Below are 26,238 nucleotides of genomic sequence, written 5' to 3' on the forward strand. Positions count from 1 at the left end.
TGATCTTAAAGGTCTTTTTGAGCAGAAATGATTCTATTATCTCTTGCCACACACAAAGATTCTACATTAAGCAATGTATATTCTAAATTACAGAGTTATTTCAAAGAAGCATACAATGAAGGTGGAATTAACATATATTCAAAGAAACATATGACTTTTTATCTTGTGTTTTTTCTTAACCAAACACAGTAACTGTGTGCATAATTGCAATACTGTAAATCATAGTAGCGTTAATTTTAGCCCAGTATAGTTTCTTTTTCAGTACTAGAAGATCTGAAGAAGATTATGTGTTCCCTCTTGTTGCAGGGCATGCATGTTAATGAATGTTAGTGTACCTCTTTCCTTCTTTTTATGTTATGTTTCAGACCAAGTTTCAGACTTCTTTTTCTCAGAGTTACTTTCTTCAATGAACTGGCAATAAATTTCAATGATGAGAACTTCAGTATACAAAACACTAAACCCCAAAGTGACCAGTCTTTATTCTAAAACCAGAATCAAGTGGCAGGTGTAAATACCTGCAGTCCTTATGAAGACAATACTACTGTGAAGTAGATTGTGAGTATTTAGGATCTTGGCTGCCATTTCTACTAAAATTGAATGTAGAGCTTCTTTGAGAAAAAGTCTGTATTAGTTCCTGCATACTTTCATGTTATTTCCCAACATCATCCTTTTATCTAATTTGTCTTATTTTTTTCAGTTTATTCTCCTTTCTCTCTTGGAAGTTTCAAGGGATTTACCTTCTTTCAAACATGTGTTTTCCTAAAACAAAATAGGTCACACTGGTTTTGGACATCTTAAAGGTACCTCTTAAAGGCATGTATTATCACAAACGGCCCCAAGTGTTGACAAAAATTAGTAAATATTAAAACAAACTGACAAATCATCTTGGTCTACAAATAGATATATGCTGTAAGTAGATAAATATTGGGAAAGTAAATTTTGCTGGGAGGACAGTGGACAATATTGAACATTCATTCTAGAACCAAAATTAATTCACGCTGCTTTCTGAAATGTTTCTTTGTATACCCCTTTATAGAAAGATTGAGAATGTACATCCTGTATTTCTCTGAATTTATCTTTGAACTTCTTCAGAAATCAAAAACTACTTCAGATATTAAAATATTTGCTCAGCAGAAAGAGTTGCATTTTTGTAAATCTTGTTGATGCTACGCTATGTAATTTGATAGGGAAGTAAAAAGGATCTGGTTGCATTTATGATAAATTCTTGCAGTTATTGGGCTAAAAACTTGTTCTATTTGTGATGTACTGTACAGCCTAACCAGGGAAACAGGATGCGTTATAAAAAAAATAGTCAGAACTAGCTAGAGCAGAAAAAGTCTTCTCAGATGGAGATGTCAAAAAATATTAGTGTCTTGTTTTTTTAATGAAAATATTACTAAATGCAACTGGAATCTTTCTGAAAAATTCAGCCTTTGCTTGTTTCCTGAGCATTGAGAAGGTTTCAGCAAGATTTCTAAAATATCTTTTTAAACCTCTCTCCATTTATATTTTAGCCTTCTTAGAGTGTCGTGCTAAGACAACGTTGAGATATCATCTTCTAAATCTGTATTTCAATTGCTTAAAGAATTTCTAAAGAAGCTTTTCTTAGTATGAAGTATTTTCTTTTTTCCATTAAAATTTTTGAGACATTCAGGTTAATATAAGTCTTTTGAATGTTAAAAACAATGCATGTATTTAAGACAGTTTCTTGTGCTGAGGTAACTAAAGACCACTTTTCTACCATGCATCAACATCATCTCAGCTGAGTTAGAAGGTTGTTATACTACACTCAGTCAGTATTCTGTGTTATGATTTGTAGTTGGGTCATAATAATTTTGCTTAGTCAATATTTCTTACTGGAAACAAAATCACTTTTTTCATCTGTTCCCATTTTAGAGGCAGGTTTATGGCTAAGAATCAGATATAAATGCTGTTTACACAGAGAGTGTTAACTGCTTGCACATCTCAAATAATGCAAGTCAAGATTTTTTCTCAGCAGCTATTGATAAATTATGCTGAAATTTTAAAGGGTACTTTTTAATAGGCTGATTTAAATCAAGACTGATAAAGCAACACCACAGTCCTTTCTTGCCACTTTGTAGGTAATGGGTAAATTTCAAGATGATCTTTTAAGGGAAAGAGGCAGGAAAAGGGAAAAAGTTGTTCCTAGGAACTGTTTGCTTTCCAATGCAGAGACTATCAAGGCTAATCTGGGTCTTCTGGTCTCCCTCTACCAGAAGGAATACTGTAGTTGTCTTCATGCAGCCATAGACAACAGCCATCAAATTCTGAAAATGTATGGAAACTGTATTTTTAAATTAAATTAACATCATGAAAATGTGCCTACAAAAGTTTGCAAATAAAGCATTAATAAATTATTAACAGTTGGTTCAAAAAGTTGTTGAAAGGAATCGCTACTAACGCTAGTAGTTGTTAATTTTCTTGTAATTATGTACCGATTACTATGTATAAAACCTTCTACAACTAAAATTATAATTTCCTGGGTTTGTTTCTATTAAAATACAATAAATGCTTACCAAAATTGTTAGGCATTCTTATGTAATCAATCATCCAGCAAATACAAAGTTTAATCAGAAAAATTAAGTAATATGAAATGGATTCTGTGCAAATCTATTCAAACTGTCTTCAGTTCTCTTTATCTAGGAAGAGTGCTGGTTTCTTAAGGGTTTCTTATGAAACCCTCAAAAGGTGTCTTTTGTCTCTGCTTGTACTGGTTTGAGCTGTTTTCTTATCAAATTAAGGAAAAAAAATCATGAGTCTTGGAGCTGTAGCCAGGAACATCTGTTTCCCTGTTCCCTTTGTCTTTTATAATGAAGAATTTTTCATTTGAAAATCTGTGCTGATTGCAGCTATTGAAAGAAAGCACAGAAAGTGAAGCAATCATTCTCATAACACCAGTTTCACGCTCCTTAGGGATTTAAAAGTCATAAGCAATGCTATCATAGTTCACCATGAGATCAGTGAGTAAATGTCAGCAAGATTTTTCTGCACTTCTTAGGTGCTCTTCTGAATATGAAAATTGTTTTGTTGAAGGCTAGCTGAAAATCTCTATAGGGAGCCCCTCTTTTACAGTCATAGGGTAGGTGACTCTGTGGGCTGGAAGCCCATGGACAGGGACAGTCAGGGCTGACAGTACCCTCAGGGATCTGACATTTATGACCCTGTTAATAATGCAGAGAAGCCCACTAATCTTAAAGTAACAGAAGTGCAGATAATATTGGCAAGGAGAGTTTGCATACTTTCAGCCAGATAGGTGTTAGAACCCTTGGTATTGCCCACCCGTCATCAAGAAGGGCATAACAACCAGTGAAGAGCATTTTCTATGCTTTCTTCCATAGATACAAAGAAACCACTGAGAAAGCATGAGGTAACTGCTGGGAAAAGTCTGGGCTTTACTAGCATTCCTGAGTCTTGTTCTTTTCAGTAGATAGTCTATTGAGTTTCAAGTTTTTTAAACAAATTATTCCTGGCCTTGTAATTCAACATTTGCAGGTTACTAGCATAAAGTGTTTTCTACAATGGTCAAATTACATAACCAAAAGTTATATATGCATTTCCAAAAACATGGGGTAGAAGAAAAAAACCAGAAAGTGAACATGTTAGAAAAGCTGCTGTTTTGAATATATTTATGTGTTTTGAATTGTAATAGTCAAGCATGTTTTCTCTTTTGACACTTGAGATTCTTCTTTAGATGACAGAAAGCAGAAGCTTTGTGAAATGATGCCCTAAATATAATACGCCTCAATAATGTATTACTTGTAGATACATTCCATGCAGTTAATGTCAAAACACACCACACATGCCTTATGAACATATGCTTTTAATTTTGTATTGACTATTTTGCTGAAGGAGGCAATAATTTTCAGAAGTTTTGCATTAGCATAATTAGGCATGTACAAAAAGCAGCTTAATATTTTTTTTAAATATAAATGTTTTAACAACTTACCTTTATAATACAAAATGAGAGGATGAAATCTTTATTCTTTGTACAAGAAAAGGAGAACTACGGACAGGTGATTTCAATTGGTAACATCTAACATCTGAAAAATAAGCATAAGATAGAAAGAATCAAAGACATTTTACTTAAGAAAATACTTAGAGAATTTGTACAGCATCCTAATCTTAGCCAATAAATTGAAAACTTCAATGAATCTAATATTTTGTTTTTTCCTTTTAAGAAGTTCTCAAACTTTAAACATTATTGCTAGTATTTGCTTTCAACAGAACTGTTTGTTGCTCTCTGGTTCTTGACAAATTGAGATCAAATCTGAAATAATTCTTTGTAATTTTACTTTCACATCACAACAGGTTCAGTTCCTTTTTTTTTTTTTAATCAAAGTACATTAAATTTCACAGAATCATAGAATCATCAGGTTGGAAGAGACCCATCGGATCATAGACTCCAACCATTCCTATCAAATAATAAACCATGCCTCTCAGCACCTCGTCCACCTGTGCCTTAAACACCTCCAGGGAAGGTGACTCAACCACCTCCCTGAGCAGCCTCTGCCAGTGCCCAATCACCCTTTCTGTGAAAATTTTTTTCCTAATGTTCAGCCTGAACCTCCCCTGGTGGAATTTAAAGCCATTCCCTCTCATCCTGTCCCCTGTCACTTGGGAGAAGAGGCCAGTACCCTCCTCTCACAATCTTCCTTTTAAGTAGTTGTAGAGAGCAATGAGGTCTCCCCTCAGCCTCCTCTTCTCCAGGCTAAACAACCCCAACTCTCTCAGCCATGCCTCATAAGGCCTGTTCTCCAGCCCCTTCACCACCTTCATTGCTCTTCTCTGGACTCGTTCCAGAGCCTCAACATCCTTCTTGTGGTGAGGGGCCCAGAACTGAACACAGTATCCGTGGTGCGGTCTCACCAGTGCCAAGTACAGAGGGAGAATAACTTCCCTGCACCTGATGGTCACACCGTTTCTGATCCAAGCCAAGATGCCATTGGCCTTCTTGGCCACCTGGGCACACTGCTGGCTCACGTTCAGTCGGCTGTCAACCAACACACCCAGGTCCCTCTCCTCCAGGCAGCTTTCTAGACAGACTTCTCCTAGTCTGTAGCACTGCACAGGGTTGCTGTGCCCCAAGTGCAGGACCTGGCGTTTGGCCTTGTTAAACCTCATGCCTTTGGTCTCAGCCCATGTATTTCATGAAATTGTAGAATACCCTAGAAAATAAGGAACTTCTGATCATTGGCTCCAGACCCCCTAGGTCGCAGCAGGCCCAGCTTTGGAGTCTTGTAAGGATGCTCAGGGATTTTTCCTTAGTTTTGAATTTCTCAGTAAACAGAAATTCCATATTTAGCAGTTCGTTCATGAAATGGGGGGACGAGGGTTAACAAGATCTTGCCTGTACTTTTTTTTCACGTGCATTTAACTTTTTTTTAAGGCAGATTAGAAGTAGTGAAAGGGTTTCCTGTTACCAAAGATAAGTTATTAAACTACTGTGCTTTGCCTTATGCCTGGTACTGATGCTCCATTCTTCTACGTGTTAAAGTTAGAGGAAGTTATATACATACAAATGTTGATGAGGAAATCAAAACTTGAAGCTGTGTATCTCTGTTACTCTTTTTGCTTTTCAGTTGTTATAGTAGTGAAAAAGTATACATGTATGTCAGCAAATCTTATTATACTACTTCAAGTCAAAAATATTATTTAAATTTAAAATAAAGTAAACCTATTTTCTCATTTACTTTTATATTATGTATGATGTTCCAAGCAATGAAATGGTGATTTTTTGTGTCTGAGCACTTCAGACTTTTGGGTAAAAGTACTGAAAGTCATTTTCTGTCTTTAAGCAATATTTTTGGATAGACATCACATGAAGAAATATTCTTTCAGAAGACTTTGCAATTGTGTAGTGCGTGGTTTTCTACCAAGATTTCAGAAACACCATTAAGAAAAATTTGTTCTTTCTTATGCTAAAATATATCAATTACTATATCTTGTTATTGATCAGTTAGAATTCTCGTGTACTGTGTCTTAGGTTGTAGGTTTTGTACTTATTGCTTCTTTTGTACTGAAGCATGAAAGTGTGCACTCCATTGATTGCTAAAACACTTTCTCAGTGTAACAATACTAGAAACTAGAAAGAATTTCAAATTAATTCCAGAAACAGATGAACCCTACATGTCCATCATTTTCTTAATGAATTCAATTATTAAGTAGAGTATATCTGTACAATTTGTAGATCAAACATATAAATTGCAAAGGTTTTGGTAGGCTAAGTCACCATTCAAAATTATTTTAATAGTTGAAAATCTTCATGCAGAATTCATTAATGTCTAGTGCAAGGTGCTAAAGCAGAAGGAAAAATGCATTCGTTAGCCTGTTCCAGTGGGAAGTACATTTCTAGTGAGTATCTGAGACACTGAATTCCTTGACATATCTGTCAGATGTGGCTCCTGAAGACATGAATTATGATCATATTCAGTTGTAATAGCAAGTTCAGACATTACCTATTCCTGAGGAGTGTTTCTTCATTTCTGGAATATCATGCACGTACTGCAGAAATTTAGAAGTACCTGAAGTCTCTGAGATTTGTGTACATATTAAATGATGCCATAAGTCATTCAGAAAACATTCCTAGGTTGTGTATTCATCTTTGGAATCTGATTTTCCAGATTCATAGTAAACTGTTAGGCACGCAGCTAAGACCAGTGAAAACATGGAGGAAAAAATCTGTAAAAATAAAACCAAAATAATTGTCATTTTGTACCAAACTTGTACCACAGCAATTGTTGCACAAAATGGAGGATCTTACAGTGCCGCAATGATTGTCACATTGTCAAATTGAATTAAATTAATGCTCTAATTTAGGAAATTATCTGTTGTCAACAGGTAATAATTGATAACACTGTAAAAAAATTTATAGACCATTCCTCATATCAGTTAATATACTTATGGTACTATTGCTAAGCCTAAACCCATGGGATTTCTTTTTCAAAAGAAACTGGATAATTAGCTTGATTAAAACATAGTTTTCTTACTTTAAACAAGCTTGATATTATAAGAATGCAGGACTTGCATATTTATATGTTATTAAGCTATATTGATGTAAAATGCAATACAAATAACATGAGTTAAAAGTCCTTAATTTTAATAAATATAAATTTGTGGAATTAAAAGCCATAAGTCAATTTACAACATATCATACATTTAAATAAGGATAAAAAGGTGAAAGAATAGGTGAAATTTACTACTAACAGGTAGGAAAAAGACCACTTTTTATCCAGGTTAATTTGTGTGTATACGTGTGTCTAAGAAAGTTATTCAACCCTCTAATTCTGTCTCTGTATTACGCCTGGCATTCATCCAGCTTAATATTTGCTGTAATTTTCTCATGTGAACAGAAAGGTTGGATTGTAAATAAATGTTTTAAACTAAATTACATGGAGGGATTAGAGAGACTGGAAAGTGAGAAGAAGTGCAAAGGAAAAGCTAGGTTTAAATATTTCAGGTTTTTATACAGAACTGAATCATCAGGAGAATTAAATGTACTTTTGACATTCAAAGGTGAATGAAATGTCATGAGAAGTGAAGAAAACCCAGACAATTTACTTCTTCTTAGCATGAGTTTATAACTAAAAGCCTCTGACTTTTATGCAGATATAACTAGTATCTGAGGTTACTCTTCTCTTCATACCTTGTAATTCTATGTTTACAAATGCATTTATCAAAACAGTCAAAGCTCATTGCAAAACATGATTTATGTTTAAGGTTTTGGGGTTTTTTTCTTTTAAAGACAGACTTGAAAATCTGTAAGAAAAATGCAAAATACTTTGATTGCAAGAAGTGTGTAGTAAATATTTTTATAAGTGAATGGATAATCGTTTATTCCAAATATGTTTCAACTGGGGTTCATCTTTCATGATAAGTCTTGACTGCTTCCTATTTAGACCTTTTCGGGCTTTTTATGATAGCACACTTCCAAGAAAATTTGCAGCAGACATGCTGATCTGATGTAAAGGTCTTGCTGATCTGGCTCATAAGGGTAAATCTTGTTAAGTAAAGAATGATGCAGTGCAATATTGGCTATGAATAACTATTAAATAAGATGTATGGTGCAGCTGCAAATATTACCATTCAATTCTGTATTGTATTCCTTTGCATTTATTTTACATTGCCGATCTCCTTACAGAAAGGTAAAGTATACTTATTGAATATTTATGGATTTATAAAATTCTGTTGCATTTTATAATACAAAACAGAAAAGCATTCCTGGAGGATAGAGTATTCTTTAATTATTTTCAAGGTCATTTAATGACAGAATAGTTATGAATGGAGTTTTCCTTCTGCCACATACAACAATCAGTAATGGACAGATAGCATAGCCCTACTTGTATTACATTTCACTATATCATTGAATGAATCTCCTTTTATACTTTTTTTTTTCTGTCTACTCTCTTCTTTCTTCATTGACAAGAAACAACGTATGTTATGCAGGGTTAGGATGGGTATGAGGAAGATAAAGTTATGAATGAAAATTAGTTTTGCATGTAAGAAGCAAAAGAACTGTTGTTGAAATCATCATGCATGTCAGCCTTGAGGTCAGTAAAAGACACACTTGAGATCACATTTTAGTCCCTTTGCTTTGTCACTGACAATGGAAGTTCAGGTGTATCAGTGGCCTAGAAAATTTTGTTGCAGGAGAATTTTAAAGTTAATGTCTACAGAAAATAAAATTGATTTGTGAAAAGGTTTAACTTCATCAGATATTATATTTAGCAGTAAGTCTATTATTTTTGTGTAATTTGTACTATCAAAATTGCAGTCATTATACTCACATAAATATTTAACAAGGAACCTTCATGCTGCTATGCTGTGCACATTAGTCATATGGTAAAAAGCATTTTGAACAATACTTTTTGCATGTTTGGGGGAATATCTGGTGGCACTCCAAATCCCTATTGATTTTACTGTACTGTTTTATTGCTTCACAAAATCTTTGAAATGTAGCTCTTTTCAAGTGGCTGACTGATTGTTCAATCAATAGACTTTCAAATCCTTGCATTAAGAAGTGCACAGTGGTTTTATAGCAGAGAAGAAAATGGAGTTCCAAGAACCAAGGTAGTATTCCCATTTAATGTATAGAGTCATAGAAAGATTGGTTGAAAATCCTTTCTATGGAGGAAAATATCTGGAGTTTATCTGGTCCAAGACTCCTGCATGAAGCAGTTCTAGTGCCATGGTTTAGGCATGGTTTTGTATAACTCAATCGTAACCCCCAAGGATGGCGATTCCTCACCGTCTTTGATTGGTGTGACCTGTTTCAGTGCTTCATTTTTTCTGCCAGTGAGTACATTTTTCTAATATCTGGTCTGAACATACCTGCTTGTGGCTTGTGACATTTGTTCTTATTATGCTTTTTGTCACTGCTGAGAAGTCTCAAACTATTATTTCTATTTCCACTGCAAATGTATGGTAGGTGACTATTCAATCACCTGTTGTCATTCTTTTCATCAGACTAGGTTATTCTTAGCACCTACTCATTTTTCATGTGCCCTGGGCTCCTCTGAGTAGCTCCCTGCTGGACCCTATCTAGTTTCTTTGTGTTCCTGGACAAAGAGACCCCAGGTTTGACCCTACCACCACTAATTAAAGGAGGACAATAAACTTTCCTCAATCTGCCATCTCCAAATGTAGCCCATGTAGGCAGTCTACCACGCTAGTGAGCTATTCACCCCTGTTTGGGTGTGTTGACCTGCTGCATGCATCTGCTTCTAAATGAGCCTTTCAGCCTGACCTGAAGGACCATTTTACCCTTGCCCCAAAGACCTACAGTTATCTTTAAACTAACTGAGGTTTATGTTCGGCACCTTCTTGGAGCCTGCATGGGTGAGCGACAAGGAGTAGCATTAACCAGATGGTACTCTGTAGGCTCCGCTTCTGCAGCTGTTATTCCTTCAGTTGAATTAGAGAACTGAGATTTGGGCATGCGTGCTTTGAACTACAAGTGTGTTATCCATTCTTCTAAAGACAGTGCCAAATCTCACCAGTCTCCATAATTTCCATAATTTCGATTGACATCAGTTAATGCTTCTAAATTTTAGAATAGCAAAAGATTAGCCATCAATGAAAATTGTTTAATTTATCATCAAATAAATTTCAACATTTTAAAGCACATGCAATCCTATACAAAAAAATAAAAAAAATGAAAAAAGTATTTCTTACAATTTGGTTCTAAAAGGTTTATTTAATGATAGAATGAAGGGCTAATGAGCACTTGGAGGAGACCTGACATTTTAAAGGTTATGTTATTCAAAGAGCATTTGCTTTTGAAATGCATTTAAATTGTGTGGCTTTAGAGCTCAATACCTATTTCCATTTTAGCCTACTGAACTGTGTAATAAATAGATTTATTAACTATGCTATTGTTTTGTTTAACAAGATCTTCTTACAGGGTATAGGGATTGTTTCTAAGAATCATAGAATAGTTTGCACTGGAAGGAAACTTAAATATCATCTAGATCCAACCCTTCTGCCATGGGCAGGGATGCATTCCACCAGATCAGGCTGCTCAAAGCCTCATGCAACCAGGTCATTACTGCCTCCAGGGATGGAGCATCCACGACTTCTCTGGGCAACCTGTTCCAGTGTCTCACCACCCTCTAAGTAAAAAATTACTTCCTAGTATCCAATCAAAATCTACCCTCTTTCATCTTAAAACTGTTAGCCCTTGTCCTATTGCTGCACTCCTTGATAAGAAAGGCCCTCCCCATCTTTTCTGTAGGACCCCTTTTAAGGACTGGAAAGCTTCTATACAGTCTCCCTAGGGCATTCCCTTCTCTAGGCTGAACAACTCAAATTCTCTCAGCCTTTCCCCACATGAGGGTGGCCGTCTTCTAGACTTGCTCTAACAGATCCATGTCCTTCCTGTGTTGAGGACTCAAGAACCAAATGCAGTACTCTAGGTGAAGTCTCATGAGAGTGGAGTGGAGGGGAAGAATCACCTCTCTCGTCCTGATAGTTAGACTTCTTTTCATACAGCATAGGAGACAGTTGGCTTTCTGAGATGCAAGTTGGGCTGATATTGAGCTTGTCATTCACCAGCACCCTAGCTCGTCCTCTTCAGAGTTGCTCTCAATCCTTCTCCACCCAGTGTGTAATTATGCTTGGAATTCCCATGACCTAGGTGTAGGACCTTATGCTTCAGCTTGTTGAACTGCATGAATTTTGCACAAGTCTACCTCTAAAGTCTATAAAGGTCCCTCTGGATGACACATGGCCACTGATGGTAACATGTGCTTTTTTATCAATGGGAGTACAAATATATTTTCTAAGCATATAGCCTAAAAATGTTACATACAATTGATATTTTTCTTTTTTCTTAAAACTAGTTTGTGTAAATAAATTTGCTATGCAGTTCATGAAAGGAGGTTTCTGTTCTGAATAAGATTTTGGGGACAATTTGCTGATACAATGATCCATCTCAGTAAATTGTTTTTGTTGGAATTATTATTGTTGGAACTATTCTGGGCCCCTCACCACAAGAAGGATGTTGAGGCTCTGGAGCGAGTCCAGAGAAGAGCAACAAAGCTGGTGAAGGGGCTGGAGAACAGGCTTTATGAGGCATGGCTGAGAGAGCTGGGGTTGTTTAGCCTGGAGAAGAGGAGGCTGAGGGGAGACCTCATTGCTCTCTATAACTACCTGAAAGGAGGTTGTAGAGAGGAGGGTGCTGGCCTCTTCTCCCAAGTGACAGGGGACAGGACAAGAGGGAATGGCCTCAAGCTCCACCAGGGGAGGTTTAGGCTGGACATTAGGGAAAAATTTTTCACAGAAAGGGTGATTGGGCACTGGCACAGGCTGCCCAGGGAGGTGGTTGAGTCCCCTTCCCTGGAGGTGTTTAAGGCACGGGTGGATGAGGTGCTAAGGGGCATGCTTTAGTGTTTGATAGGAATGGTTGGACTCGATGATCCGGTGGGTCTCTTCCAACCTGGTTATTCTATGATTCTATGATTCTATTATTGTTGAAATATTTCTCATAGGATTTGTTATTATTTCTAAACTGTGTGCTGTACAGTGACTTAGACTAAATACAGATTGAATGAAGGTTGCTTTGAAATAAATAAGCTGGGAAAATTAACTTCAAACAAAAATCTCTCATCGTTACATCCTAAGTATGTTAAGTGACAAAACTCATCTTCTGAATTCATACTGATTCAATATATTATAAACTATGTTGTCGATCCACAAATTTACTCCTTTCTAGGGACTTTGGATTATGCTCTTGCTTGCTTTATTTCATTAATTTATAGCAATGTACATTTTGTAACTATAATTGTTCCATAAATAACTTACAATTTTCTTATTATTTTTATTTCAATAAAAGTCCGTACCAAACATAATACTCTGAATGGCTGTAGGGTGCTGATGTAACTTCTGGTTCAATCTGCATGCCTTACATCTCAGAAAAAAAATAATATAAATATATGGAGAAAAGGAGCTTAATGGGGTAATTATATTTTGGAGTCCATACACAAATCACTAAAGCAATTTTTAACAAGAGAATTTTTTATATCATCTACTGAAAAGTATTTCATAAGGAAATTATTCAAATTAGTGAACATTGCATTACATTGTATTAACTATACCTTATTTACCACACAATATACCTTTATTCACAAGTAATTATTTACATTCACAGTTAATTAAGCCACTACTACTCTTATTCCAAAGTAATGCAATATTTTAGTGCAAAGAATGACGGAAAGTCCTGACAGAGCCATTCTCTCTGATTTTTTAAAATGGTTACATTTGTTCTGAGTATACATTTTAGTGAATGACTTAAGGCTTGATTCTGCCTCCACATATATTGGTGGAAGATATGCCAATGATTTCACTGGCATAAGATTTACTACCGCTTTGTTGTTTCTTTTACTATTCAACTTGGAATATTTTAATTATTAAAGTTTATTTATTTGTGTTAGTTGAATTCTGACATTATAGCCAGGTGTTTGAATTAGTATTTATGAAATTAATTGTTATTTGATTTTCTTCATAGGAATAAGCATTTTGTCTATTGTGTGGCATAATCCTTATAATTTTTTTTCTCCTGTATTTCTCCCCCATGACAATTTCTAGCTTCATTTTATTCACACTTCTTTGAGGTAACTGAGGCTCAGCTAGATAAAGCTTCTATACTTTTTCTCCTATTGTGCAAACACATAGATTAAACACGTTGCTTATCTCAGGCAGACAGTTTTTTTGGAGAAGTTCCTCAGATTGTGTAACATCTGGAAAAGTCTGAGACATTCATACAGAACCTTAACGTTCTTCACTGTCATCCTTACATGTCCTACTACTGTAGGTTCCTCATTGCTCTCCTCCCTCATCTTTTTCTTTTGTCCTTAAAAGAACATGAGAAGCTTAAACATCAGACAGAGAAGCTTAAAGTCTCATAAAAATGCTGTTCATTTTTTCTTCTGAAAGACACTCATGTATTTCCAGGTGACTCAGTTTTTCCTTGAGAGTAGTTAAAATATGAGTAAAAGGTGCAGCAAATTTCTGCTAAATCAAAACACTAAAACACCCCACTTATTAAGCTCCATTGTTTTTAATCTACATTCAGTCTCCATAATAAGAGACTCAGACTAGAGGGAGAGAAATAGGAAAAAAAAAACACATTAGATTTTTAATGTCTCTGACAGAAATTTCATATTGCTACCACTATCTGAAATGTATGTGAGTGAGGATGATATTTCCACAATGATATGTCTCAGCTACTTTGCGTTGAAAGAAATTTATATCTTACTTTAGTTACATCTGACATCCTCAAGGGACTGAATTTGGAACTGGAAGAACGCAATAGGTTCTCTCCAATAGGTAGCTCTAGCTATAAGTAGCTCTCCAATGAGAACAATATATTGGTATGATACTTCTGTTAATTAACCTTATCTAAGATCAAATTTGGGATTAATGTGGTGTAACTGTGCTATTAATTCCCTCAAACTTCCTGGCTTATGTAATGGCTTATGTAATATATCACAATTCTTAGAAGATTTCTGAGGTAGGTTTCCTTTGGTAAAAAGACATTTTAATATGCCAAATATTTCCCTTCTCATTTTGCTGTAATAATGTGATATAAACAACCTAGCCCAGGACCAGAAGAGCAGCTGGGGATTTTTGTTTTACTTTTACTAACTGGGATCTATGGCACAATTTATTTCACAGCAAATCTTGTTTCAGATTTTTTGGTTTTTTCCTGTGTTTCATCTTGATACCAGTTAAAATTCTGCAATAGTAAGTTATTTTTTTCTAGCTGGAATAGTTGTACTCTGTATTTGAAATAGTATAGAGTTCTGCTTTTTTGTCTATATATCTAATACTTTTTTTTTTTTGTGGATTTTTTTCTGTACCGTTCATCCTTTAATGTTTTATATTTGCTTGCAAGTAATAAAAAATAAGGTCTTCATTTTTTAATGTTGCCTTAACTTTAGCATTCTTACCACAGAATAGATTAAGTGAATTTTGCTGTTCATTAAGGCTCAATTCTTTTTGGTTGTTGTGTTTCTTAAAATTTTGGTCTACAAAATTTAAAAAAAAATGTTCTTGCATACCTTGTCAACAAGTATTTACAATTTTGTTTTAAATTGTCTATACACTACATTAAACCAAAGCCAAAATAACTGGTAACTTCTTGTCATACCTTGTGATTTTCAGCCTCCCTGTCTGTCGTCTTATAAGTAGAAAACAACAAGGTCTGAGCTGTTGCGCATCATTTTAACTGAGTCCAATACCTTTAGAGTTCACAAGGAAATCTCATTTTTCCTCTTTGGAGTAGTTCTTCAAAGTCCACTCTTCCATGCAACCAGTCACTATGTGAATAGTTCCAGCAAAGTGAATTATTCTACAAAATTAAATTCTTTAGATAAAGCATACAGATACTTTGATCAGGAAGACAATCTAAAACCAGAAGCAGATAGATAGCACATGTCAAAAAAGACTGAAAAAAGTTCAAATGATATTCTGAAGAAATAAAGGAAATTCACTTTCAGTGTATATGGTATTAGATATATGCCAGGATGCCAATGTCATAATTCACACAGACACAAGGCAGTGGATGAATTTTTTCACATTCATATACTGAATATGGAAGTCCTATATTTCTTTCAGTATGTTATTTAAAATTCTACAGCTAGTTACTTCTGTGATCATTGACAATTGTAGTCAAAAAACCAATTTTGACTAGGGATGTGAGCTATGGACTCCTGTCTCCTAAGGTGATTTTATACTGAAATGACAGGTATGTACCTTAAAAAAAAACCCAAAAAAACCCCCAAAAAACCCCAAAACCAGTGTTTTCAGCCTCCCTGTCTATCTTCTAAACTAAAGCACTAAACTGAACTAGTTTTTCAAGTATTTCCTTCCCTTCTCAACAACATATTTTAAAAAATAAAACAGTTATCAAGCAGTGAAAGTTTTCACTCCTCCTGGATTACTTTTAAGCCCTGCACTTTTATTGCATACTGTGGGACAGTTCCTTAATCTTATTTAATTATTATAAATATTCTTTCACAGCTGAGAATTTAAAGTTTCCTCATCAAGAATGGTTCATTTTTTTGGTTCTTTAGATTGACATAGTTATAGTTTTTTCCTGTGTATAAAATGTATCCACACCATACCAAGTGGTTACAGTTTTTGAGGATGTATTATGCTATCAGATTAAGCTGGGTTAATGCAATAAATGTATTTGTAAGAGTCAGTGTATAAAAGCATAGTGCTGTGCAGGGGATTCTAAAGCAGACAGTGATTCTTTAAATACTGCATATATAAGTAATTTTATTCATTTAGATAGGTCCCAGGAGCCTCTCAAGTGTTTATAGAATTGAATCCTTAGGTTTTATGTAGTGTAGATGCACAGTCATGCTTTTAAGTTGTTTAAATTTTAAAAAAACATTTACAGTAACACTAATTTCTAGTATACCCTAAGGTTTATTTTCAGTGAAATTATTCAGCTTTGGAAAATAATCATGGCTGAAAGGCAAGTCAAAAACTGCTACTGCTTGGTTTAGGTTTTAAGTTCCATCTTGTTGATGTTATATGTCATAATCCTTCTCTTCTCCAAATTCTGTTCTTCTTCTCATTATGATACTTTATTTTCTTTTTTTTTGTGATGTAGTTATACTTTATAGTTTGATATTTTTAAATCTCATGAAAATAATAAACCTAAATCTGCTGGAAGACACACAATACTGTTTTCTTTACAAGAAAGCAGTTGTCATGTTTCAATGGCAGAGTCATGTGAAGTGCTCATAATAGTGTGAAATGTAAAAGTTACTATTTTTTTGAAATTCATTAAATCCCTTTAGCTCTATGAGTAATGAGATCTCTTTCTGCCTGTTGCAGAAACTAAAGAAACAGAAATTCCAATAAATCTGGACTCAAAAGACTAACAAAGAGTACTGACAGAAATAATTCTACTTTCATTAAATATACAACTTCAAAAGCAAGCCTAAAGCAACTATTAAAATACTCCTCTATAATGAAAAAATAGCCCCCCAAAAGACTGAGAGACTACTGGCTCTTTCTCAAGACAGTACAATTCTTCTTTTGTAAGATTATACAGCTTCTGCTTTTCTGGGCAAGACAAATACTGACATTAAATTCCTTCAGAAGCACAACTTGCTCAGTCAGAACAATCATTATATGCAGATAGTAAAAAAAGGACTATTAGGACTCAACAAGAATGTTACTTTTGGAACCAGTGGCCTATTAGAAAATGAGAACCTAAGTTGCAAATGAGGTAAACGCATTAAATTGCCTGACATTTAAAAAAATATGTAACATCATCAAATTTTGATTTCTTTTTTTTTCTTTCCTTTTCTTCAGCAATGGTTGTTCTCAGCAACTTGGAACCAAATACGACATATGAAATCAAAGTAGCTGCTGTAAATGGAAAAGGGCAAGGAGAGTATAGCAAAATTGAGGTTTTTCAGACCTTACCTGTCCGTGAGTAATACTTGTGCTATTAAGCAAAACTGTAAATCATCATTAGAAAATGATATCTCTTGATCAGTTAATAATGTCAAGTGTGGTTTGTTGTGGATAATATGTTTTACATTTTACTTCTCAATGTATAACATGAGCCTTTGCATTGTTTCTCAAAAATCATATTTTGTTCATCTTACTTCCCTAACTTCCCAAGTAGCAGAAATGAACTTAAATTGGAGGATTTATCCCACTAACTAGACTAATGGAATTTTCATTATTTATATTTCATTATTTATATTGTGTTCTTATTGATGTGTTTCTTCTGTCCAAAATGGGTAACTTGATAGCTTTCAAATTTCTTTTAGATTAAAGCATATGCTTATGCTAAATATATTCTGTGACAGATAAAATAATTGGCTTAAGTGGCTTAAACCAGCTATTAACCCTTTAGTTGTATAGTTAAGATTTTTTTTTCTCAATGCAGAGACAATTGATCTTGGTTTTGGAACTCTTATTCTTTACATTTATTCTTAATATAGACCACTCTAAAAATATCTAATTTTGTCTTAGCACATTTATCAAAGAGTTAATTTACCCAATAAGTGTTCAACCATTTAGATCTCACACATGGGACTAAAGGTCATACTTGATGTAAAAGATGCTTTCCTATAAGATAGTATTGTTCTTAAACTTCAGCGCGAGTAGGAGTTTACCAGCTTTCTTGAATTGATGACTAAATCTTTCCTGAATTAAAGTCTCAAAGAAACACATACTTCTTTCATAATTCACATAATTTTGTTTCCTTGTGTGAGATTATTAATCTACATTAGGGCATATGTTAGGCAAAATATTTTACACATCCATTAAGAATGTTTCGCAATGCTTGGAATGATCATGTTCATTTTAAAGATTTTGATTAATAACCTTGTGGACAATCTTCCAGCTGTAGCTTAACACATCTTATTGCTGAATTATTATTATCTGCTGTTCTTTTCTTGTTTAGGGGAGCCAAGCCCCCCATCAATTCATGGACAGCCAGGAAGTGGCAAGAGTTTTAAACTTAGCATAACTAAACAAGATGATGGAGGTGCCCCTATTTTGGAATATATTGTCAAATACAGAAGTGTAAGTATTTCAGTTAATGGATTTTGCTAGTAATATCTGCTTTTCATGTAGAGAAGACTGTTTGTATGATTTGAAATGTAACAAAATGGTTTGAACTCTACAAAAGTAAAGAAGATACAGTTTATGCTTTCTTTTGTGACTAGGCTGCTAAAAAAGGGGGACAAAAGGGGAAAATCAGTATGCTCTTCATAAAGGTATAACTGAAAGCTCATTCTAGCAAGAAAACTATATTCTCTTGTTTTTTATACAGTAAATGTGGAACATTCATATTCAGCTCTCAAAAGTACAGTAAATTAGCAGACATGAAATTTACATAATTAAGGGTGGTTTAAATGGTAAATTATTAACCTCATTTGTATTGATAGATAGCATTCTAGAGATAGAAAGTTATATTCTAGTGTTCCATATTAATTTTAAATATGATTAATTATCTGATCATGTTTCGTATTTTCTGTCTTTCTAGAGTCCCAGGCTCAGTTTAAAAAAGCCAAATAATTGACAAATTGTTAGGAATTTATGAGTTTCAGGATGCATATCAGTTGTTTAACAGCCATTTTACAGAGTTTATTCATCTTAAATCAGTTAAAGTCTGATTTGATCTTCTGTTATCAAATCTGATGAATTTAGACCAAGGGCTTCTCTGCAATGTGAAATATATTTTTCTGCAAAAAAAAATTTGTGTTTTTTTTAATTATTATTTAGGTAGCTGAAACAGCATTCCTTTCCCAATATACTATGTTTAGAAACTATTAGGTTGAAAAAGTAACTATAAATCAGGCTAAAGCAATGAATTTAATTCAAAACTGTATGTTTTCTAATAACTTCTTTGTGTTCTTTTAGGAAGATTATAGTGCTTCTAGATGACAAGACCCAGTAAAAAGTAATTTTACTAAAGTATAACAGCAGATTTACATGTCAATTTTGAGATTCTTAAAGAGCCTGGGAATGTAGCATCAGACATTTAGGCATGCAAAACACAAGACAGTGAGGACCATATTTAGTGGAAATAGGCAGTCTTGGAAATTAAATGCATAGCCTGTGCTCCTAAAAAAAGAAAGAAGTGTTCCTTATTTTGAAATAGATTTTGTCACTTTTTCTGATGTTTCCTACAATATAACGTTTGATTATAGCTCTGGGATTATCCAAATTCTAAGCTCAGCATGTAAAATCATTTTCTTAAGCTTAGTATAACCAAAGAAAATTGGTAGCTCCAAATCAATTGAGAAAAATTTGGTAGAGCTTTTAAGAGTAGCATGAGGGAATAACCAGCAATTATTCTGATATTGCTGATCGCTAAATCTTAAATGACTTTCAGTCCAATGAGTACAGTTGTCATAAAATAGGTGATTGTAAAAAAAGAGAGTAGTAAAATATAAAATAAAAGAGACAATGCAGCTTTGTGGGATTAAGCTTAGTAGTTAGATTGCAGTGCCTCTAAGTAGTTAAAATTGAGAAGGTAAGACAATAAACTGTTTGGATATAATATATGAATGCAGTACATGGAATTTAATCTGTTTCTGTGACTTAAATAAACTAAATTATTTTAGTATCTATCCTGAATATTTTTGGAAACTTTATCTTGATCTACTGTTTTGACTAATGTATAATATTATAGTATAAAAGCTGACTTTTCATGTATATTGTTGAAAGGTAAACGTACAGCCTAAGCAGTAACTGGAAACTTAATAGGTTTCTGAAGAAAATATCTTTTACTTGGATCTCAAATCCATATCTCCTTAATTTCAGTCAGAATGGATGGATACTATCTAAAAGTCTTAATTAACTGCTTCTGTTCTATCTTTCCCAGTGGCTGTATTTAATTAGCTTTCCTCTTTCTCTTAGGACCCTCATTACTAGCATCTGGGACAATGTATTCACTTGCATGTCTAAAGAGTGTATTAGTTAACAAACTATCCATCAGTGGTTTTTTTCTTCTTTGTGCTTCAAAAGAGCTTATGACTTATTAAGAGTCAGTTCATTTATATTTAAGTTTTATTAATAATTTTCTATTTAAACTTTGAAGACAGCCTTTAAGATATTATAGCAAAATTGTAGCCTGGTCTAGGGCAATTGGAAAGTTTTAATTTTCATTCACATAAGTTTGTTTAGTTTTATTCATATTAATTTATTCATATTATGGGCAGGACTTCCTAACTATAAACAGAGGAGAAGAAGCTTCATGTTCTATTCTGTATTCCAGAGAAGTAGTCACTCTGCAATTTTTATGAACAGCCTCAAATTGATTCATGCTGTTGCACAAAGAAAGTGCAAGACAATCTTATAAAGCTTCACTGATGAAGTCTGAAGCTGATGGCATACATTGACTTCTAAGTTACCTTACAAAAGAATAGGAGGAAAGAGAGAAAGAGAAGGGAAAGTGTTCCCCAGTAGCAAGCCAGGAAGAGCAATGATGGGGATTTCCTAGACAAGCACCCTGTCCGATGCAGAAGGTGACACCCCATCAAGCACATTTCTCAGAGTAACTATATGATTTTAAGGGGAATCAACTCAAGCTCCCCTGTGGGTGTTCCTGCTGTTGGCACTGTGAGCATTAGTTGGGGCATGTGTGATGAGGTGCACAGTGGGTGTTAAGTGGGTGTACTGAAGTTGTAAATTACTATTATTTGCTGTGTTATTTACAGACTGTAGTAATAAATCAGAAGCTAGAGGGGAGAGTTGAAGAAATTATGCAATGTTAAGGGAAAGCAAGGAAATAAGGAAGGCCAGGAAGAGGGAGCACTTGGGGTACAGGGAAGAGATTACCACTGAAACCCTGGGCAGGTGGGTGACCAAGGGCACACACCTGCAAGGCTACAAAGCAGCATTTGAAAGGTAGTACATAGGTTAAGTTTAGCACGAGAAACAGCATGCAAATGATGTGTTACGTCACTTAGACATAACTCACTCTCTCACAAATAAAAGTTTGTGCTTACTGTTTAAGTGCATTTTGATTATGATGAATGTTCTGCAGCTGAACGTTGCAATTGTGAATTTGTGTTTGGTACATAATATTGCCCACTTTTCCTTGAAAATACATATCAGTCTTATGATCTTGAAGAGATTTGTTCCCAGCCTTCAGTTATGATTTTGGTATCATATGCTGAATTATTTCATAATGTTTAAAAAACAAGTCTTGAAATAGGCTTCCTAGTGATTAGAAAAGGGAGCTCTGTTTCTGTACTTTCAGGTCACAAAATGCCAACAGTAAGCTAGAAAAAAGGGGAAAGGGTTTGGTTTTGGTTTTCCCTGTCATGCCAAATTTCACTATAAGTTCTTAAAAAGAATGAATAATAAAAATATTCAATTTTTATGATTATAAACATTTAGGTAGAAGTAAGAAATATTGATTAAAGTCCTATTTTGAAAAACATCAACAGCGTTTATTTTTTTTCCCTTTAAATATATAATGATGTTTGGAGGAAACATCAGAGGAGCAATTATTTTTTGCAGGCCTCAAAGTTGTTCACCGTGTTGACATGTGACAGTGTTACTACTAATGCTCTGAATGTTGGCAGTGACAAGTGTTTGATAGGTTATGTGCTTCACTCTGCTTTGACTATGTTGATGGAACACTGTGTTCATTTTGTTGCTTTGTGATGGGTTCTAAAACAAACTTCTGTAAATGTGAGTAATTTAAGAAGATACAATTACACATTTACTCCCACTCTGTGATGCCTGCCATAAAACAGTTCAAATTTTTTGCATTTCTGAGTTCTACTTTACCTGCCAGATTCTTGGACATTCTGAGTACTTTAACAGCATGTACTGTATGAGCCACATTTTGCTTTGTTTGGTATTTGCTCTCTGTTGCCCAGACCCACAAAGCACCATCCTAATGAAATTAATTCATCTGAAGACATTGCTTTAAACTACCAGGTTGTCTTCTGTAAGGATTTCTTGGTATTTTTCCTGCCAGCTTTCAAGATAGTACATCATGTCCTGCCCTTTTTCTATCACAAGGACCACCATAGTAACAGTTCTGTTTGAACTGAATTGTCAGTGGAACAATTTAGGAGGGATGGAGAAAAAGGGAGGGTGCTGAAGGGAGTTAATCCTTTTTCCTCGCTTTTCATGAGTTCCCAGAGACTCTACAATGTTAAATGACCACTGACGAGAAAGGCACTATTTTCTAGAGTAGTAAATAGTGGATTGGCTTTATTTCTAGTGTTGTCAGATACGCCCTCAGTTTATAGAAGCGGCCAAGTCATGGCAGACTGATTTCACATTGCTCTGTTTACTTATTTTTTGTCAGAGTATTTAGATGCTTAGGTTACTTACTGCTGTCTTACAAATCTAGCTCTAACACATCTGAGATAAAATTGGCTGATGCATGTATTTGAGGCAAATATACATGCAACTAAGAATCAGATATATTTTTCTTTACAGTGTCATTGGTTTGTGGCATTGTAGCTAATTTGTTTCAACTAAGGACTTGTACTGGGAAGAAGGTAGTGTGAATTTAAGTCTTAAGAGTAATGGAAGCGGGCAGTAGGATTCCCAGAAGTTGTTAGACGTTGGTTAGTCTCACGGCATCAGTGACCTTCCATAAAGGAGTATTTCTACATTATATGGAACAAAACAAAATAAACATAAAAAAATCAATTTAATCTCTGGGGTTGCAGATCTAATTGCGGTTTCTGACAATGTGCATTTGTTGGTGGATATTAAAAATACAGCTCCTAATATTAAATGATTGTTGAAGATATTCATATTAACTCACCTTTCAAATTAGACTTGAGTTTGAAATTTAGGAGTGTCTTTCATTTGCTATAGAACACTGCATATGTAGAATTTTCAATTAATTTCAAGCAATATTAATAATAGAACAGCCTAATAAGGTATGAAGTTTTCGTCTGTAGTTCTGGCTTCTGCTTCTTAAGCTACTAATTAAAGAGTCTTTGCATAAACAGGGAGATTTGGAGGAAGATTTAACTGACAGATTATTGCTTTGTGTTCTCGTTCTTCTCCTTCCATTTCTAGACTAATAGTAAAATGAATCTGGACACATTACTAAGCTATACTTAGTAAAAAGTTACTGAAAATTCACATGAAATAACAGCTGTAATAAAGGGCATAGCATTTCTTTTTTTTTTTTTTTTTTAATTTATGTTTAAGATGCCAAAAGCAGACTGTATTCTGGAAGACTTCATTTGTTTATCCTTATAAGAAGACAACTTGCTTTCCAGATACTTTCTTTATTCTTCTCCCTCCTAACTCGTGTTTGTCACTCCTTGTAAGATGGCTTAATGTCTTTGAGCTCAGGGCTTGGACTTTGTTTCACTTATCTCAATCCTGACAGCTGACTTCAGTTTCAGCTAAAGTTATACTCTGACTTCTCTGGTGTGGCATGCAGGAATCCTGTTACATTTCTGTGCACAGAAGAGCAGCCTCATACAGAAATCTGAATGCTTTTCCTTCCAAATCTTAAGCTCATTGTACTCATGGCATATAATTCTACAGTTTGTTTTCAAAATATATTCATTTATCTGTCTGCAATGCTGTCTTTTCCAACTTCAGGAACCATATTAACCTGAAACTTTATTCCAATTCAGTGTATTTTTTCTACTTCTGTGATTCTGAACCTCTTTGGAGTTCCCTGGTATATTTACATTGTTGTATATGCACACACCAAGATCATTTATGGATCTTCTGATTTCTCTCATGCTGGTATTCTTTGATATGTAGGTGTATTTTTTTTCCTAACTCTGCCCAAACATCACCAAGTTAAATAGCTGTTAAAATATGTTGCTGTAAGACACTGCTTTTCCTAATATTACTAATAATTACTATTATTGGCATATGTACATTGCAATCAGTATTAATTCCTTTCATTTTAGCAGTGCTATAAAAAGATATGTATTTTGTAAAAATACTTTGATATAGTGATGATATAAGTGGATTCACTCAGTGACATTTCATACGATTGCAAACAAATTAGCCACAGAGGTATGGGAAAGCATCCTTGACAGAAAGTACTGGTTTCACTGTATGACCCATGAACTATTTTTTAACTGCTTACATTTAAGTGCATTTGGCTTTTACATGATTTGTAATTTGATTACCATTGTGATGTTTTTCATTAGCCTCCTCCTGAACTAAGTAGACACTTTCACCTTGCTGCAAATGTTTCTGTAAAGATGTTTTACTGTATTTTAATCATTCCCAGGGCTATCAGTATCAATGCCAGTGCAGGTGAAGCAAGGAAGAGTTTAAGGAAAGTTGAAGTTGATATGGAAAAAAACATCACAATCAGTGCTGATAGCAAATGAGTTATTGCAGCAGTGCACGTAAGGAATTATAGTATGTCAGTCTGTTTTTTGAAGACTACTTACAAAAAAAATAAAAACATCAGGCAAAAGGAGCACAACTGGGCCCTGAACTGTCTGATTTAGATACTATTTTCTTTGTCACTTGTATTGGTCAAGAGCAAGATACATAAGCAGAAACTTCAAAATATAAGCCACTATGAAGTACAGTGTTCTCCAGCAAAAAGTTATACTTCCCTATACTTGAAGGATTCTTTTTTCTTCAAAAAAATTTTATTCTATGTTGCTGTATGGGTTGGATTTGGGGGTGGGGGGCAGGATTTGTCTCTTAGCTACAGATTTTGCCACTGTGATGTACCTCAGTATTTTGAGAGAATCGTACTGTCTGTATTCTTACCAACTTTTATTGATACTCCTTTGAATAAGATAGATTTTGTGTTTGACACTATATATTTTTTTTCCTTTTACCTATTATTTATTTTGTAGTTATCATTTGTATAAAGAATAATTAAATGTATTATTTCCTAAAAGAAGTGATTGCAAAGGTGAGCATTCCAAATTTATGAAATAGCAGAATTAAAATTGCATCTTCATTTGTACAGGAGTCTAACATAATTATCTGAATTTTGAGGCCCCTTTTCTTTCTCTGAAACACCATCTTAATGATTTGCATGTGTTCTCTCACCAGTGCAGACACAGGACTGCATATTTTCTCAATTATGTTTAGATCGTTTTATGCAATCTGTTTTGAAAAATGTTGGTTCAATACCACACGTTGCTACAGTTTGTATAAGTTTTTATTACGTAACTAATATATGATACAAGCACAGCCTGCATTCATTAGCAATTCAGCTTTGGTTTAATGGGAAGTTTCTTTTCAATAACATTGATCAAAATGTAATTGAAACATCTACTATAAATTAAACCTTTTACAGAATTTATTCTTAGGAGCATTTGCAAATGATTATTTATCTGTTCTCCAAGATAAACATGAGTATTTGAGCAAAATATAAATTGAAGCCAAAAGGTGAAAAGTGATTGCCTACAAAATCCCTAAATCTACATAGTTGAAACATGATTAGGAATGATCAAAATTGCAAAAGGCCTGAGTAGTCAGAACTCCAATATTAAATGTTCATAACCTCTGTAAATGAAACTTCGTATTTTTTGTGATTCATGTAGATATATAGACTAGTAATACAATAAGTTTTGTGAATTTAAACTAAACTTTAATCTTTACAGAAAGATAAGGAAGACCAGTGGCTAGAGAAAAAAGTGCAGGGTAGTAGAGACCACATCATCTTAGAACATCTTCAGTGGACCATGGGTTACGAAGTACAGATTACAGCTGCCAACAGACTGGGTTATTCTGAGCCAACATTGTATGAATTCAGCATGCCACCAAAGCCCAACATTATTACAGGTGAGTTAATTTTAGAGTGTTTTCTCTTTATGAATTGTTTGCTGCTTGTAGTATACAGTAACGTGTATAGTTGAACAACGGTAACTGATGTCTTGTTTAACTGACAAAGCCTGGGACCCCATACTCTATTATCACAAAAACTTGATTCAAAACACTTACGTGGGACCTCTCTTAGTTATAAAGTTATTGGTAAGTACAAAACAAACACTGAATCTTCAATCCAGATGAGGACAGTAAACAAGGCATATAGTATTTACGATACATCTTCTATACATTTTTAAGTTTCCTTGTACTGCGAATTTGTCTTGTTTTCAGTCCACCTCAATGTATCTCTACATATGCATCAAGATACTCATGTAATAAAAGTATTTGTTTTCGTGTCTGATGAGGTTAGGACTCCAAATGATCCTGTTTAGCTACCATCCTACTGATTCACCCTAACGCAGTGAGCATACAGCCTTCTATTAGGCCTAT

At 34.4% G+C, this 26,238-nt stretch overlaps 1 protein-coding gene across 1 annotated transcript in view; it reads left to right on the forward strand.

The window, feature by feature from the left end:
* NCAM2 (neural cell adhesion molecule 2) overlaps nucleotides 1-26,238 on the forward strand; it is a 281,879-nt gene that overhangs the window by 223,242 nt on the left and 32,399 nt on the right. Inside the window, exons 13-15 of the mRNA XM_069870620.1 lie at nucleotides 16,849-16,968; nucleotides 17,954-18,075; nucleotides 25,584-25,764. Of these exons, the coding sequence (XP_069726721.1) occupies nucleotides 16,849-16,968; nucleotides 17,954-18,075; nucleotides 25,584-25,764 (423 nt within the window). The remainder of the gene's footprint in view (nucleotides 1-16,848; nucleotides 16,969-17,953; nucleotides 18,076-25,583; nucleotides 25,765-26,238) is intronic.

The sequence above is a fragment of the Phaenicophaeus curvirostris genome, chromosome 1, assembly GCF_032191515.1.
Source record: "Phaenicophaeus curvirostris isolate KB17595 chromosome 1, BPBGC_Pcur_1.0, whole genome shotgun sequence".
In the NCBI taxonomy this organism is placed as follows: Eukaryota; Metazoa; Chordata; class Aves; order Cuculiformes; family Cuculidae; genus Phaenicophaeus; species Phaenicophaeus curvirostris.